General features: G+C 32.8%; 3 protein-coding genes across 4 annotated transcripts; 1 reads left to right on the top strand and 2 right to left on the bottom strand.

The window, feature by feature from the left end:
* Positions 1–264: 264 nt before the first annotated feature.
* On the top strand, positions 265–3,859 carry LOC114402421 (pentatricopeptide repeat-containing protein At5g08305). 2 transcript variants are annotated; one of them, XM_028364987.1, is made up of 3 exons: positions 265–499; positions 1,804–3,077; positions 3,192–3,859. In XM_028364987.1, exons 2-3 carry the CDS (start codon positions 1,886–1,888, stop codon positions 3,530–3,532), a joined length of 1,533 nt encoding a protein of 510 aa, XP_028220788.1. In that variant the 5' UTR covers positions 265–499; positions 1,804–1,885; the 3' UTR covers positions 3,533–3,859. The 2 variants fall into 2 exon arrangements, with proteins under 2 accessions (XP_028220788.1, XP_028220787.1); XM_028364986.1 differs by having other exon boundaries at positions 271–499; positions 1,804–3,859.
* A 452-nt stretch (positions 3,860–4,311) lies between these two features.
* On the bottom strand, positions 4,312–6,418 carry LOC114402422 (WAT1-related protein At3g30340-like). The gene is made up of 6 exons (XM_028364988.1): positions 6,199–6,418; positions 5,929–5,985; positions 5,664–5,780; positions 5,181–5,583; positions 4,807–4,958; positions 4,312–4,725 (listed from the first exon to the last, which is right to left on the bottom strand). Exons 1-6 carry the CDS (start codon positions 6,387–6,389, stop codon positions 4,605–4,607), a joined length of 1,041 nt encoding a protein of 346 aa, XP_028220789.1. The 5' UTR covers positions 6,390–6,418; the 3' UTR covers positions 4,312–4,604.
* Positions 6,419–9,409: 2,991 nt separating this feature from the next.
* Positions 9,410–12,456, bottom strand: LOC114403468 (CAX-interacting protein 4-like). The gene is made up of 2 exons (XM_028366468.1): positions 12,238–12,456; positions 9,410–10,638 (listed from the first exon to the last, which is right to left on the bottom strand). The coding sequence occupies exon 2, from the start codon at positions 10,609–10,611 to the stop codon at positions 9,667–9,669; it is 945 nt and encodes a 314-aa protein (XP_028222269.1). The 5' UTR covers positions 10,612–10,638; positions 12,238–12,456; the 3' UTR covers positions 9,410–9,666.
* Positions 12,457–15,721: the final 3,265 nt, after the last annotated feature.

The following is a 15,721-nucleotide window of genomic DNA, read 5'->3' on the forward strand; positions in this document are numbered from 1 at the left end:
AATAAAATTTATCTCGTTTACCATTAAAATTTTAAGATAAATTTTATAGAAATTAAAGATTTACACAAAAATTTGTCAAATTAAATAATTTAATAAAGAGTAAGAGAGCATTTTTATTGTAATAAAAGAAAAATTAATCGAAAAAATAAAATTCTTATTTCTCCCATGAAAAAGTTCTCATGAGAAACAAATTTAAAAACATGTACGGCAAATATCTTTTATTAGGAATGTTGTTTTTTTAAATTGATACAAAACATGTTAAGTTTGCCGACCTATGATTTTTGGGAATAAAAAATTTACCACTGTCAAACTCTCCCTTAATCTTACATTGAGGAGATAAAATCACAATTAATTTGAGATGTTTTTTTCTCTTATTACACTATTATATTGGGAAAGGATATAATACAAATGCGAAAAGAACGCTTACGCAAGCAGAAATTACCGTGACATGTTGCGTGAAAGGAAAGCTCCACAAACATCAACACGTCTCTTTTTGCGGGTATGAATCACTTGGGCTTAACTATATTGTTGGTTTTGCGTCATTGTCTACTTTGATGTTGTTGTTGTTGTTGTATTGTATGCCTCATTTTATATTACGATTATTTCATGTTGCTTTTATGTTTGAACTAACTTGGTTTCAAAGCTGTTAGAACTATTTTCTGGAATCACAGATAGGGTTACTGACTGCAAACTGCTTGATAAAACGACTGAATGAAACTTTATTGCATGAACAACTACTTGAATACATAATTTGTACAAATTGGACTGCTTGAGTGAATTCATATTATGCACTGCTGTGCTGAACCTTTTCAACTCTCACTTGAAACTGCAATTTTAAATTGTTGCTCAATAGAGTACAGAATATAACATAACAAGCCACAGAGGGGAATACTATTGCTATGTTCTCAAGTTGAGTTTTCTAGCGAAATAAAAGGAAGCCTCATGAATTTTATTTTCTGCCCACACATTTGGTTTTGGATTATATTTGTTGAATTTGATATAATCCATCTGTTTAGTCGAGAGATTGGAATCAGTAAAAAAAAAATTAGGTGACTGAGTTTCAGTTACAGAAAGTCACTTTTTATTAACTTGCACTGTGATTCGAGGTTGAAGACTTGAAGCATATTATGTGTGTTTGATTAAATGTCTAAATAGTGTGTGATCCTTGTTTTCCTGTTTAGTTCTGGATTCCTAATCTTTATTCTGATGGCTCAGTTTCGATCATCCTGTGAGAACCTTTTTTAAATGGTGACTAAATTATTGGACTTTGAAGTTATGAAGTATGAGATTGGCTCATTCTTCAAATTTTGGCATGGGATTTGAACTTTTTGCTGTGATTAATTGGGAATCAAACGTTTATGAGAGTAACCATGCATTCTCATAATCCATGGGTCATGCCAGGCTGTTCGATTCAGTTCAAATTTATTAGAGATATTTTGTTTGACCCTGGTTATAAGCTTTTCTTTTAGGTCTTGATACATCAATACTAAAATCATATTTTTCTGCATTTTTGCTGATTGAAAGTGATATGAAATTGTGGGCTGTTGGAAGGTTTTGTGAATTAAATAATTTTATTAAAATAAACAATTAAGAAGACAGGTTCCCTTATTTCTTCATTTGTTCAACTAATCTATTTCACCTTTTTGTTTAGTTTTGCTTAGGCCTGAGGGCTTCCATTATGTCTTAATTTGACTTCCTGTTTACATTGCTGGCTCTATTTCATTAATGACTAACTTTGTAAATTCAATTCAGAGCTAGAGAACCTATTGATCCCTGACCATTGCATTCTATGTCTCTTAACAGTGTTGCCTTGGCTCACCCTTGCTTGGATGATACATAACACTTGAAGCATTAGACCTGCAGGTGCTGCAACATATATTTGTAAATGCTTGGTGTCTCATTGGCGTGTAAAATTACTAACATAAGCCATAATCTACTCAGCCTCCTTGATAAATGTAAATCAATTCTTGAACTGAAGCAACTGCATGCTGTTGTGATCTCCTGTGGCTTATCTCAAGATGACCCATTTATATCCAAAATTCTTTGTTTTTCTGCTCTGTCCAATTCAGGCGACATTAACTATTCCTACAGGGTATTCTCCCAGCTTTCCAGTCCAACAATTTTTAGCTGGAATACAATCATAAGAGGATACTCAAACAGCAAAAATCCAATCCAATCCCTATCCATTTTTCTAAAGATGCTGCGACTTGGGGTTGCACCAGATTATCTTACATACCCATTTCTTGTGAAGGCATCAGCGCGCCTTTTAAACCAGGAAACTGGTGTATCTGTGCATGCCCACATTATAAAAACTGGGCATGAATCTGATAGGTTTATCCAGAATTCTTTGATTCACATGTATGCTGCTTGCGGGAATAGTATGTGGGCTCAAAAGGTATTTGATAGTATACAGCAAAAAAATGTGGTTTCATGGAATTCCATGTTGGATGGTTATGCTAAGTGTGGAGAAATGGTTATGGCTCAAAAAGCTTTTGAGTCCATGTCAGAAAAGGATGTTCGGTCGTGGAGCTCTTTGATTGATGGTTATGTTAAGGCTGGGGAATACAGTGAAGCTATGGCCATCTTTGAAAAGATGCAGTCTGCTGGGCCTAAAGCCAATGAAGTAACCATGGTGAGTGTCTCATGTGCCTGTGCACACATGGGTGCTTTAGAAAAGGGGAGAATGATATACAAGTACATAGTTGACAATGGACTGCCACTGACATTGGTCTTGCAGACTTCTCTTGTGGACATGTATGCCAAATGTGGGGCAATAGAGGAGGCTTTGCTTATATTCCGCCGTGTCTCTAAGAGTCAAACTGACGTGTTGATTTGGAATGCAGTGATTGGAGGTCTTGCAACACATGGATTGGTTGAAGAATCCCTTAAATTGTTTAAGGAAATGCAAATAGTTGGTATCTGTCCTGATGAGGTCACATACTTGTGCTTGTTGGCTGCCTGTGCCCATGGAGGGTTAGTTAAAGAAGCATGGTTCTTCTTTGAGAGTCTTAGTAAATGTGGCATGACACCTACAAGTGAGCACTATGCTTGCATGGTAGATGTGCTGGCACGTGCAGGTCAGTTAACCACTGCATACCAATTTATTTGTCAAATGCCCACAGAACCAACAGCTTCCATGTTAGGTGCCCTTCTTAGTGGGTGTATTAACCATAGAAATTTAGCTCTTGCAGAAATAGTTGGCAGGAAGCTTATTGAGCTAGAACCAAATCATGATGGTAGATATATTGGCTTATCAAATATGTATGCGGTTGACAAACGCTGGGATGATGCGAGAAGCATGAGAGAAGCTATGGAGAGAAGAGGGGTTAAAAAATCACCTGGGTTTAGTTTTGTTGAAATATCTGGAGTCCTTCATAGATTTATTGCTCATGATAAAACACATCCTGATTCAGAGGAAACTTATTTTATGCTAAATTTTGTTGTCTATCAAATGAAACTTAGCTGTCACGAAGACAATCAGGAAAGATCGCTGAATGATACATCAATGGAAGATGACTTGCTTCTCTTTTGAGGAGATGGTGTTAAAAGTTTGTAGCAATTTAAATTTTTGAAAGAATTATAGCAAATAATCTATAGCTCTATACTATTTATAATCAGAAGTGCTTTTGGTTTATGGGTTTAGCAAAATGTCTTCACTTCACATTAAGTCCTTTATAAGTTTTTTTGGAGTTCAGAGATTTTTCCTGCTTTAAAATGGAGGCATCATTCTCCCACTGTAAATTTTTTTATCAAAGAAAGAAAGAAATTCATGCAAAATGTACGTTACATCTCGCTGAATGTAAAATTTGAACTGTAACTATCAGTTAATGAGTGGGGAAAAAATTGTACGCCCGAGTTAGACGTATTGCTTCTTTTTATGTAATGTATTTTTATCGTTCGTTACTATTGCAGATATATCCTCAGCTAAAACCAAAATGTTAAGTGGCCAGTATGACGTGAGTTTAATCAAATTGATGTTATTGGAATTGGATATAGTGATTGCAACAAATTATATTTAGTATTCTTGTTGTCTGAAATGAACTTGATATTCCCGGTTCAGATTTTTTGCTTGCTGATATTTCGTTTGTACAAGGTAGCAACATCAAGGTTTTTTTTATTTAAGAAGTTTAATTTTTATTTTTTAGATTATGTGATGGTAATTGACTGAAAGTGAAATTATTTTCTTCTCCGTTTCACCGTTATTCTGTGAAACAGATTCTTTTTTCCCCTTTATTTAAGAGGGTGCGAATGCGACTTCTTTACTTTAATATTCCAGATATTGATGAGTAGATGCTGTTTCATCTCGTCATATGAAATTGGAACTCTTGTGCTTCGCGTGTACAAATCCATATAGTATACATATTTGAACAAAACTTCAAGATTAAGCATGCAGTGGTTGACGTTTACTTTTGACATGAATAATTGACAAAATAGTTATCCTCAAGCTAAACTTTTTGATCTTCTGTTTTGTGTAGCTCAAACTTAACTGCTTTTGGTTCCTATAACAGCATATTACTTCTTTTTTGTTATTTAGAGAACTTGTATCCCGGGAAGATTAGAGGACACATTTGGATCAAAGTTATTCATTGCCATTGGTGGCTCTGCTATTGACATTCTACATCTTGATTTGTTTGTGTATCCTTCAGAACATGTTGCCCTTCCTCTTTGCTTTTTCCCCATAGAAGAATATACACGCCAGCAATAACCAAGGCAGATCCTGCCAAACTGCTTATTGCAGATAGAGATACATTAGGTGCGGTGGAATGTAGAAAGGGTGGAATCATGAAAGTGATTAAAGAAACCAACCTTCCCAGGTAAATTTCCTCCTTTAGTACAGAGAAATCAAGCGTGGCCACAAATATCTGCATAAGGGGGGTAAAAGCTGCTGTAAAAACTGGACCCCTTTGTTTAACACACCATGACATTGCCACATAGCATAAGCCCGATCCTATCAATCCCTGGGCTCACATAAACAACAGATTTTAATATTAAGGCTTGAACAGGTACTCAGGATTTTTATCTTCTACTTGAAATGCAAATCGATATTCAGATTTGAACTGAATTTGCAAAGAAACAGACTATTTCATTTTTGGATCTGCCTTCTTTTTTTTGGATATGCAGAAACAGACTATTTCAAAATAATTTAGAATGATGTATGTTATTATAAAGAATATACTTACAGCATATGCAACACTCATTATTTCAAGCTTTCCTTTGAGAATCCACGAAGCATTATTTCTCTTGAAGACCAAAGTTAATGTCGCTGATTGAATGGCAGCAAAAAGTGACAAAATAGCTGTACTAGAGTATTGACATGGGTATTTTTTGCTAATCTTTGCTTGTATAATGAACCATGAAGACCACAGGAGGCAACCTAGAGTCAGAAGTATGGAGCCTACAATCCATTTCTCTAACTTGGCAGCTGGAAGCGTGCTTGTAATTTTGTTTGCTATGTGTTGAGATTGTGGGTTGATAAGGGGCATTCCTTTATAAAGGACCAATAACAAAGCTCCACCAATGCACACCAAAGTTCCCATGACTTTGGCTTTACCACTCTTGCTTTGCATGTTCACCTTCTCTACCCTAGAAAAATTTCAAGCCAAAGGATCAAAAGTATTTTTCTTGTATTCCACAATCAATTAATATCCTTTTGTTTAACTTACCCAAATGGCACTGCCATAATGAACGTAAATACAGGCACCATGTTGAGGAACGCACATGAGAATGTGGCAGACGTATATTCAAGTCCAAGAAGAAATAAGTATTGAGGAATTGTTATTCTGAAAAGCATTAATTAAATATTAAAATCATAAACTGTGATATGCTGTGATTTTGCTAGCCACTAAGCACTAGTTATTATATTACAATTATAAGTAACATAAATACAAAACCAGAAGCGTATTGGTTACAAATTACAATACTGCTTACCCAAGAATAGCACTGAGGAAAAGGAGACATATTATGTGAACCTCCAGTTTGTGTTTCCTGTAAAAAGTATAAAACTGCTTTATCCTGTCATTTGTAAAATTTTGAGAGTCCTAGAAGAAAATTTGTGTCACCAAAACAAAGGACTTATACCCATGATAACAAAACGAGGGCAAGAATATTAACCAAAGGCATATGTTGATTTTTTTCTCCTCTAAGTATGGTTGGCTATATAGATAAAACAATGTTATAATAAATGAAATTGGTTCTTGCCTTTCATAGATGCAGGCAATAGGTGCCATGAAGATAAATGAAATTGCCTGTCGATATGTTATAATGGACATGTAGTCCATTCCTTCATTAAGAACCTTCTTCAGAAGTAAATTGACAAAAGCCAGAGCCAAGTTAACTAGAATCATGATGGAAACTGGCTTGCACAATTGATGGCAATGTGTCAACATCATGAACTTTTTTTTTTTATTTTGCACTTTGTTGTTTGTTATGTTTTATAAGAATGGTGTAATGTCTGCCAACTTCTCCAATTTATAGAGGAATTCAGTAGCCACCCAGAGCAGGGGAACAAACATGCATGATGATATATTCCTCATCAGATCAACATTCTCCATTCAATATTCCAGAGCTTATTATTTGCTAGTTTTTAATTTCTCACGGTGGAAATTTACATGTGTTCTTCCAGACCAACTTCTAAGATGAGATATTCGTTCATAGTCATTGATTCACTTCAGACTTGGGTAAATAGGGAACAACATATCAGATTTATCATATCAACATTTTTACGGTCAAATTGTCATATTTTTACGTTGATTCCTTTCACATTCCCTTTGCTAGAATTTTCAGCACCTGAGATCAGTAAAATAAAGTGTTAATAAATTAGATCACGTGTTATTTTATCAAACACCAATTGACCTCAGAATTAGCTTCTTATCTTCTGAATAAGTATAATCCAACCCATGACACCGTTCTTTGAACCATTAGCTTCTTATCCTAGTGAATATGTGTTTGTAGTAGAATTTCACTAGTGGTTGCTACTTATAAGCAACGTTACAAAGTAGAAACAGACATGACATATTGTCTCCCATTTCTTTTGCTAACTGGGAATCTGTTCTTCCGATTTATTTGCCACGTTACTTATTTTATTCATTTGTTTTATTGCAAGCAAGAACAAGATGTCAAATCTAGAGAGAGAGCAGAAAGTTGAAGGATGCTATCTGACTGGAATGCATATTGCAGACGTGGAAAAAATGGTTCTTCATGTATTTACTACTTAGACTATAGTTTCATCACATCATAATCAAATTATATAATCGGGTGAATTTGTTTAAATTTAAAAAAATAAATAAATATTTTTTAAAAGAAATAGATAAGATTTACTTCTTAAAATTAATAAAAAAAAATATTTTTTAAGCAGAAATAATTTAGGTAAACAAATTAAAAAATAAAAAGTTGATCTAAAATTTGATCTAAAATAAATTTTTATTTTAACACATAAGTTTAAACAAATTGATCTAAAATCTAATGCTCATCGAACTTGATAGTTCTGGGAATACAATTTATGCACAGTTTTCATCACTCAACATATCTTAGTAACGATTTGGTGGGAGGAAATTATTGGAATGCATTCGAAACATATGGGAATGGAAATAAGTCATTTCTACTTTTTATTCGTGGGTTTTTGAAAAAGAACAAAGTAAAAAAATTCAAACCAAGAGAATGGATATTTCTTCAATATAGGAAAAGACATTTCGTCATGAAAATGAAGGGATACCCGTACCATTTCCCCCCTAAAGAATTTCATTTCACTTTTTTAATTTTTTTATCCTATTTGAATTTTTTTTATCGGCAAAGATAAATATATATATATATATATATATATATATATATATAAAAGGAAGTACCAGGGGTACTGATTACAATGTTAGACTCCATAAAAATGGTTCCTCAATTAGACAACATAAGTCTGATTGGGAACCAAACTATGGGAAGATGAGTATACATGTGTTTTGATCCAAAAAATCTAACCCCTACTGCTGCAAAAAATGTTATCGGAGGTTACTTGACCATTGATTAAAATGCAATGTGAAATCCTTCTCCAAATTATGAAGCCAAGTCCACATTAGGAAAGTCGCGTCTTCAAACAGTTTGTTTCCATCAAATGTTGTGTCGGAAAATAAGATTTTGTTTCTAAGCTGCCAAGTGGACCATGTTATAGCCAACCACCAATATTGCCACCTCCTATTCCTAATGCCTTCAACCTGCAAAAAGGAGTACTGCATGAAGTGATGTTTTGTGCTCAATGGAGGGGCACCCTTCATATTTATCTAAGACATTGTTTCCCACCATAAAGGTTGGATCTTAATGCAGTGGATAAAAAGATGGGGTGCATCCTCCTCCATCCTTATGCAAAAGGGGCATGTTATATCCAAAATCTGCACTAGTCTAGCCCGCAAATTTGATTTTGTAGGTAGCCTGTCCCTAAATAACCTTCATGCAAAAACTGCTATTTTACTAAGAATCTTGATTTTCCATAGCTCCTCAAAACATTCCTCAGTACTCTCAACTGCTGCCTCCTCCCAAAACATTGAATAAGCACTATGTGTAGAGTAGATATCCGACGAGTCTGCTGTCCATTCCCAGCTATCAGATCCCTGATTGTAAATAGACTTACCTTCAACTTCAGAAAGAAAAGTGATAGTCAATTCAATTTCACTATCGAACAGCGGTCTTCTCCAATTAAAATTCCACTCCCAACCAGAGTTATTATGCTTCCCCAATTGTCCAATAAGCTGGTTTTGTTGAGAAGAGATCATGTAGAGCCTAGGATACTTTTTAGCTAGTGATTGCTCATGACAAATCCACCTATCCTCCCAAAATTTTACCTTATCCCCAGCTTCTACCTTCCATTTGAGTTCATGTTGTAGGATCTTATCATGGTGTGAATGATGAATAGCTCTTTTTAAGTCTCTCCTCCATATTGACCGGAGATTTGAACTTTCCTCTTCGGTTAAACCCCTCCATCCCCATATTTAGCCTCCAAAACTATAACCTATAAAGCCCCTTGGTGCTGCATAAGATTCCACATCCATTTACTAAGAAGGGCCAAATTAAAAGTGTTGATATCTTTGATGCCTAAACCCTTGTCTTTGGGTAGACACACTAAAAGTGAATGTTTTTAATCAAAACGAAGAATCAACTTTATTTATTCTTTGATTAAATTGAAATTTTGGTCCCTGTAGCTAACATTATTTATTGATTGTCTGAATAAGAAAATTCTACCATTTAATCCATGCACTTAACACATTACTTTTTTTTATTCCCTGTATAAAAAAAACTTTAACACCATTATAACTTTAATAAACTAGAGTAATTTGCTAAAACAATTGTAGAGATCAATATGTTAAAAAAATTATAGGACTAAATAATTATAAGGACCTAAATTTATAATTTAAACATTGAGACTAGCATATAGAAACCAGGAGTATACACTAAGTTCCTTCAGCTCTTGACAGTAAAGCTATACAAGAACACCTATAAGCTCGTGCAAAACAAACCAGCCACGTATTTAATCTCAAACGAGAGTAGAAGTCAATGTAGTCAGAGTATTTGAACATCCAAACTCCGAAACTCAAGCAAAGCAAGGTACACTATTTAAACAAGCATATAGGTGTATGATACATGAAAATTTAGAAACATCAAGGGGCATAAAATTGACTACAGCACTAATCATTCATCATTCGCATGGTGACGGCTCCTTCTCTTTTCTGATTTACTGTCATTCCTACCCTTCCTCCTTGAATCAGTGTCAGATGATGATGAGGCCCTCTTGTTCTTTCGCTTGTGCCTTCTTATGGAATCTTCAGAGGAATCAGAATCTGATAGTCGGCTTCTCCTTCTCCTCTTCTCCTTCCTACTCTTTCTATGCCTGTGCCTATACTCATCGTCTTCATCTGAAGAATTGTCCCTCTTCCTCCTGGGTTCCCACCTTCTCTTCCTCCTCCTCCTTTCTTCACCTGAATCATCGGAATCACTAACTTCCCTCTTGGCACTCCTCCTCTTTGACCTACCTCTCTTTCTCCTCTTGCCTGAATCTTCGTCTGATCCATCATCATCCAAATCCCCTTTCTTTCTAGAAGAACCTCTCTTCCCACTAATTTTCTTCCCAGACCTTTCAGCAATAATTCTCTCAATCTCCGAATCAATCTCAGAATCTGAACTTTCACTATCCTCCTCCTCCTCCTCTTCAGAGCTCTCAACATTGCTTCCCCTATCCACCTTGCCAGCCTTCAACTTTTTATCCAATCCAACCAACCCCACAGGCTGCATTGCTTCAGGATCCTTCTCATTTTCATCCTTGATTTTCACATAGTTCTTGCACTGAAACTTGAGGTGCCCAACACGGCCACACTTTTTGCAGGCCCCACGGGATACATCCACCTCAGCATTTGTTATCTTAGCAAGCTGTAGAAGCCCCTGGAAGCTAGCATATGCATTCTCAGCATCAGGTTCTGCATTTGGCAGATTTTGAGAAGAATCCTTCTTATCTTCCTTATTGGGTGCATAAGGGTCGTAGCCAATGGCACTTTGCCATATGCCATGGGTTTGAAGCGCTGCACTGCTGTGAACCCTATTGTTCGCAGGCATACGAACCCTTCCTGCTGTGGCTGGCATCTTGAGGTTTCAATTCGAATCCCTCACCTGCGAAGAGAAAAAGAAACTTAACCATCAGGAACTGAAACAAGGCTTAAAAAAAACAGAAGCAAGAAAAGATTCTATCTCTTTCCCAGTAAAGGAATGTAACCTTCCAGGGGTCAAGTCTATTTTGTGTAAAGAAGACTATATTCAACATAAAACAAATATATAGTAGTTCAAAAGCAACAATTGCTAAAACAGGTCAGAAAAGATTACATTGTTAAGACATTTATTGTATTTTCCTATAATTAGTTATAATGGTATACCACACAACATTTTCTCAATTTCTGTTATTAAATAGCAATTGTTCTTTCATCCAATTTCAAGATATTACAAGTTCTACAATTCTTCCTCAATAATAACTCTAATATGACCAGCCCATTGTGATCCATATCATGAAGTAGACTGCAAGGTGCAAACATGCATAATATTGAGTGATAATTCTTGTTCACAAACAAAGGTACAGCCACCAGAGTGGCACTGAACTACTGGTCCCCAATAAGATAAAGCTCTGGACCATGGTCAATTATAAGCATAACCAGACTTAGACAATCATAATCAACAGTTACTACAATAACTGTCATAAAAGCCCCCATCACATGAAACTAAAATCACAAGTAACAACTGAAGCATATCATGAATTCATCCAACACTTTATCATTGGAATAGCCGTGGTGTGTGATATTCTATAATCTGTGTTCTTAACACACAGTTGTTGTCTGCAAATATTATTAGTTTATCAAAACCGGTTTTGAAAAGGCTTAGTTTGGTGGAAACCATGGATTAGTTTGGTTTTATTTTTCCCAAACCAAGCCCACCCCTAACTTTACCATACACTATATATGCTTTGGTCGGATTTATATCATGCAGATTATATAATATGCTTTGTTAGCATTTGAAAACACACCCAAAACTTGACAATTTGTGCAGGCTCCCAATTTCAACGGACCAAAACAAAATTTATTTATCCATGACACAGCAAGGAGGAAGATCTTGGGTTAGACAATTCATCAAACAATGTGTCCTTAATCGAAGATTCAAATCAACCAGATACTCATATACATTGTCAATGACTAGATTACTGAATCTACAACCACCGCCAACACACACACGCACACGTTAATTCCATACGTTCAACCAGGTCACAACCTCATTTAATTCATTGCCTTAACACATTTCGGTATTTTCATAAAACACCTAAAATCTATATAGAGAAAAACATACAATTCAAAGAGTCAGCCATATTCATTTATCCATGAGCACTGCTCAAAAGTTCAAACAAAAATCAGGAAATACGCAAGTGTGGAGCAGTGAAAGGATCATACTGTCACATCTTAACAAAGAATCGACATGAATAGAGAATATAAATTATAACTAGTTATCAAAAATAAACTGGAAGGAAGGATATAGAAAAATCAATTCATAAGAGAGACAGAGAGAGAGGACGCAAAAACCATGAAAACAAACGAAAAAGCATACGCAACTAAAGCAAGATACTAATATTCAGCGATTCGGCAAACAAACGAAAAGCATACGGAGAAAACATGACATGATTTAGGATCAGAGAGAAGAGAGAGAAAAAGAGAATCAGAATCGCGTACTAACCTTGATTTGCGAGGTGAACGAAGAGATTGGCGAGGAGAGAAAGATTGAATCAGAAAGGTGATTGAGATTTGGAATGGGAAGAGTGAATTAGGGTTCGTGAAGAAGAAATTGGGGTTTTGCTTGCGGAGAAGGGGAAGAGATCAGAGGGCGGAGACACGTTCCCAGAATTCGAGAAACTGAAACCAAATTGGGTCACTTCGTGTGCACGGAATTGCTATCCAAAATATTTAAAACGCATTTATATGTGATGTTATCCATTCGTTTTTAGTTTTAAATTTTTAAAAAAACCAAAATCAGTTTTAAGTTTAAACTAATTGTTTTTAGTTTTTTTTAAAAAATATTGTAAATTAAAGATAAATAAAATGATTTAATAATTTTATTTTATCTCTCACTACTAAAAAATACAATATAAAATAAATATCGATACAAAAATAATTAAATCTACTAGAAAATAATAAAGTAACAAATAATTTTATATATATATATATATATATATATATATATATATATATATATATATATATATATATATATATATATATATATATATATATATATCACTAACAATCTAACAATGATGAGATTAAGGTGGTAGCAATTGTTGTAGTGGTGGTGAACATAGGGATAATCATAATGTATTTTTTAGAACTAAAAATTAAATTTACAATTTATTTTATTTATTTATTTTTGTTAAACACGACGGCTCATTCTGAAAATTATATTTGAAAAGCAAAAATTATTTTATCTTATTTATTTAGTTTAATTTAGTATTTATATTGTTAAAAAAGTTAATATAGACTCTTAATTTTTAAATTATCTTAGTTTTTTTTTTTAATTTTGGATCCTATAAAATTTCTTTTATTGATTTTGGTCCTTGTTATTTCTATTGCATTCCCTTTAATATATCTATTTTTTATTTTAGTCTTTATAATATTTTGTTCATTTTGAAGTAATCTTTTTGAAAAATATTTGATAGGAAATAAAATAAAAATCAAACATATTAAAAGTACTAAAATAATTGAATCTTTTCACGCACTAAAATAATTGAATCTTTTCACATTATATGTGTATTTCAATATTTTTTTGTATGTTTTAACATTCTCCGTATTATTATATCTACACACATTAGTGTCATGTCTTCACATATTGTAAAATGCCAACTTGTAATGTGGGAGATCAATGATCTCTTAGTCCAATAATGGATCTCAAAAGGTTCAAGAGGTTCATCCACGATCTCTTCATAAGAATTAAAGGGTTATTCTTCTTACACTAGCCCAATTTCCTTTACATCCAACATATTTTTAATAATTCTAACTTTATCCTTTTTTTAACTTCTTATTCATTCCTTTCTTTATCCTTTTCTTCTTACACCATTCACTATCTTGGATGTTGGTTGAGCTCCTCTTTCCGTTGTGGTTGGTTTCGTCGAGATGCATTTTGTGGTGGTTGATTACATGCTGCATTGAGTTTGTGGTTATCATCATGGTGGGTGTTGAGCTGACAACGACGAAGGAGGTTAGTTTTTAACATCTGCGAACGATCCATATGTACCATACAAATTAACAATCTGTCTAAGTTACGAAAATTTTAATTTTTTAAATTTTAGTTAAATAACAAAAAATTGTGATATTGTATAAGAAAATTTATATAAATAGTTTATTCAAGTGTATAAAATATGAAAATATAGATATAAATGATTATATATATATATATATATATGTGTGTGTGTGTGTGTGTGCGCGCGCGCACGCTTATCAGTTTCAATGTAATATACTATTATATGTATCAAAAAAATAATAAAATTGTGTCATACTATATTTTAAAAAACATATTTATTGATATATCCACATAAATGTTACAATAGTATTTTTTTATTGTTACATAAATAGTTTTTGTCAAGTGTAGAAAATTTTAAAATAAATTTTTACATTGAAGTTTTTTAAATAAATAAATTTAGATATAAATAATTAGAATTAATTAAAAGTAATAACAATTCATAGATTTTATTAAGAGATAAATTATTATTATTATTATATATATATATATATATATATATATATATATATATATATATATAGAAGTATGAATTATTATATGTCAATCTGTATAGGCTATACATATGGAATTTCATTAGTTGCATTAGTTATAACCATAATTTTAAAATTTGCACATTAATATTAATTAATGGCATCATTCAAATAATAGTTGAGTTTCATATTTCATAAAAAAAATATCCTTTAATTTTGTTACTGAAGAAGTAACTAAAAAATTTACAATATTTTTAAACATATTCCGGTTATGTTTTTCTTCTAACCTAAACACTTTATTCACCCATAATACATATTCACTTAACATTATGTGACCTAAAATCTACACTATCTCCTTGTGTGTGGGATCAAAAGATTACACATGTCCAACTAGTAGTCTAATAATTCAAATCAATCCACAACTTCAACAAAACAATCTTAAATTGAAAATAAAACCATACTAATAAATGTTCTAAAATCATAGTAGTATTTATTAAATGTAGTATATTTTAAGAAATGTGATTAAAAAAAATTAAATTAACTTTAAATGATTAATCAAGCAAACTAAAATATATCATCAAAATCAATGTACAAATTTATTTTAAATATATTATAAATAACTATTTTAATACTTTTATATATCTAAAAATCAATGTATAAATCAATTTTTAAATTTTTTGTACTTGAAATCACTATTTATATAAATATTTAATATTATTAATGTAATAATATTTATACAAATATATTAATAAATAACATTTTTCTTGTACAATATTACCTATTTTTTATTTAACTAAATTTTCAAAAAAATACATTATAAAGATTTCCACATTTTTTATTTAATTATTTTATATATAACTATTTTAAATATATAAAAGTGTTGAAATATTTATTTATAAAATAATTAAATAAAAACATTAATTTATACATTGATTTTTAAATATATAAAAGTATTAAAATAGTTATTAGTAAAATAATTAAAATATATAAAACTATACGGATTGGATCGACCATCCGTATGGTCCATATGAATTCTCATTTTGTATGTACCATACAGATTGCCAATGCGTATAGAGTTAATGTAGTTAAAAAAACAAACACACAATTAGGGAGAAGGGGTACTCACGGCGATAGTGAGAGGCGAAACCACCAAGAAGATGATTTACTGTGATGAATCACAAATTGAGCATCATCCACAGAACGATGAAAATGAACGAAGGGGAGAGACTTATGACGTAACAAGGAGGAAACCCCAGAGTGACAATCACAATAGTGTGTGACAAGAAATCGATGTATTTGAGTTTTAACTAAAGAATAATTTAAAATTTTCATTTCAATTATTGGGTGTAAAAGATATTGAGGTGGTGTGATACAAGACGAATAACCCTAGATTAAAAAGGCTATGGACTCTCACTCTCCCAAATAACTATTGAACCCATTACCTAATTACTCAACCC

This window comes from Glycine soja, chromosome 20 (genome assembly GCF_004193775.1).
Source record: "Glycine soja cultivar W05 chromosome 20, ASM419377v2, whole genome shotgun sequence".
NCBI classification, from domain to species: domain Eukaryota; kingdom Viridiplantae; phylum Streptophyta; class Magnoliopsida; order Fabales; family Fabaceae; genus Glycine; species Glycine soja.

What these genes read in the sequence shown, in the direction of transcription:
- LOC114402421 (XM_028364986.1), top strand. Translation starts at nt 1,886, where the DNA reads ATGCTTGGTGTCTCATTGGCGTGTAAAATTACTAACATAAGCCATAAT.
- LOC114402422 (XM_028364988.1), bottom strand. Translation starts at nt 6,389, where the DNA reads ATGATGTTGACACATTGCCATCAATTGTGCAAGCCAGTTTCCATCATG. An exon ending in ATTGCCTGCATCTATGAAAG is followed by an intron (nt 5,986 to 6,198) that starts GCAAGAACCAAT and finishes TACTTTTTACAG; the next exon opens with GAAACACAAACTGGAGGTTC. An exon ending in ATTATGGCAGTGCCATTTGG is followed by an intron (nt 5,584 to 5,663) that starts GTAAGTTAAACA and finishes AAATTTTTCTAG; the next exon opens with GGTAGAGAAGGTGAACATGC.
- LOC114403468 (XM_028366468.1), bottom strand. Translation starts at nt 10,611, where the DNA reads ATGCCAGCCACAGCAGGAAGGGTTCGTATGCCTGCGAACAATAGGGTT.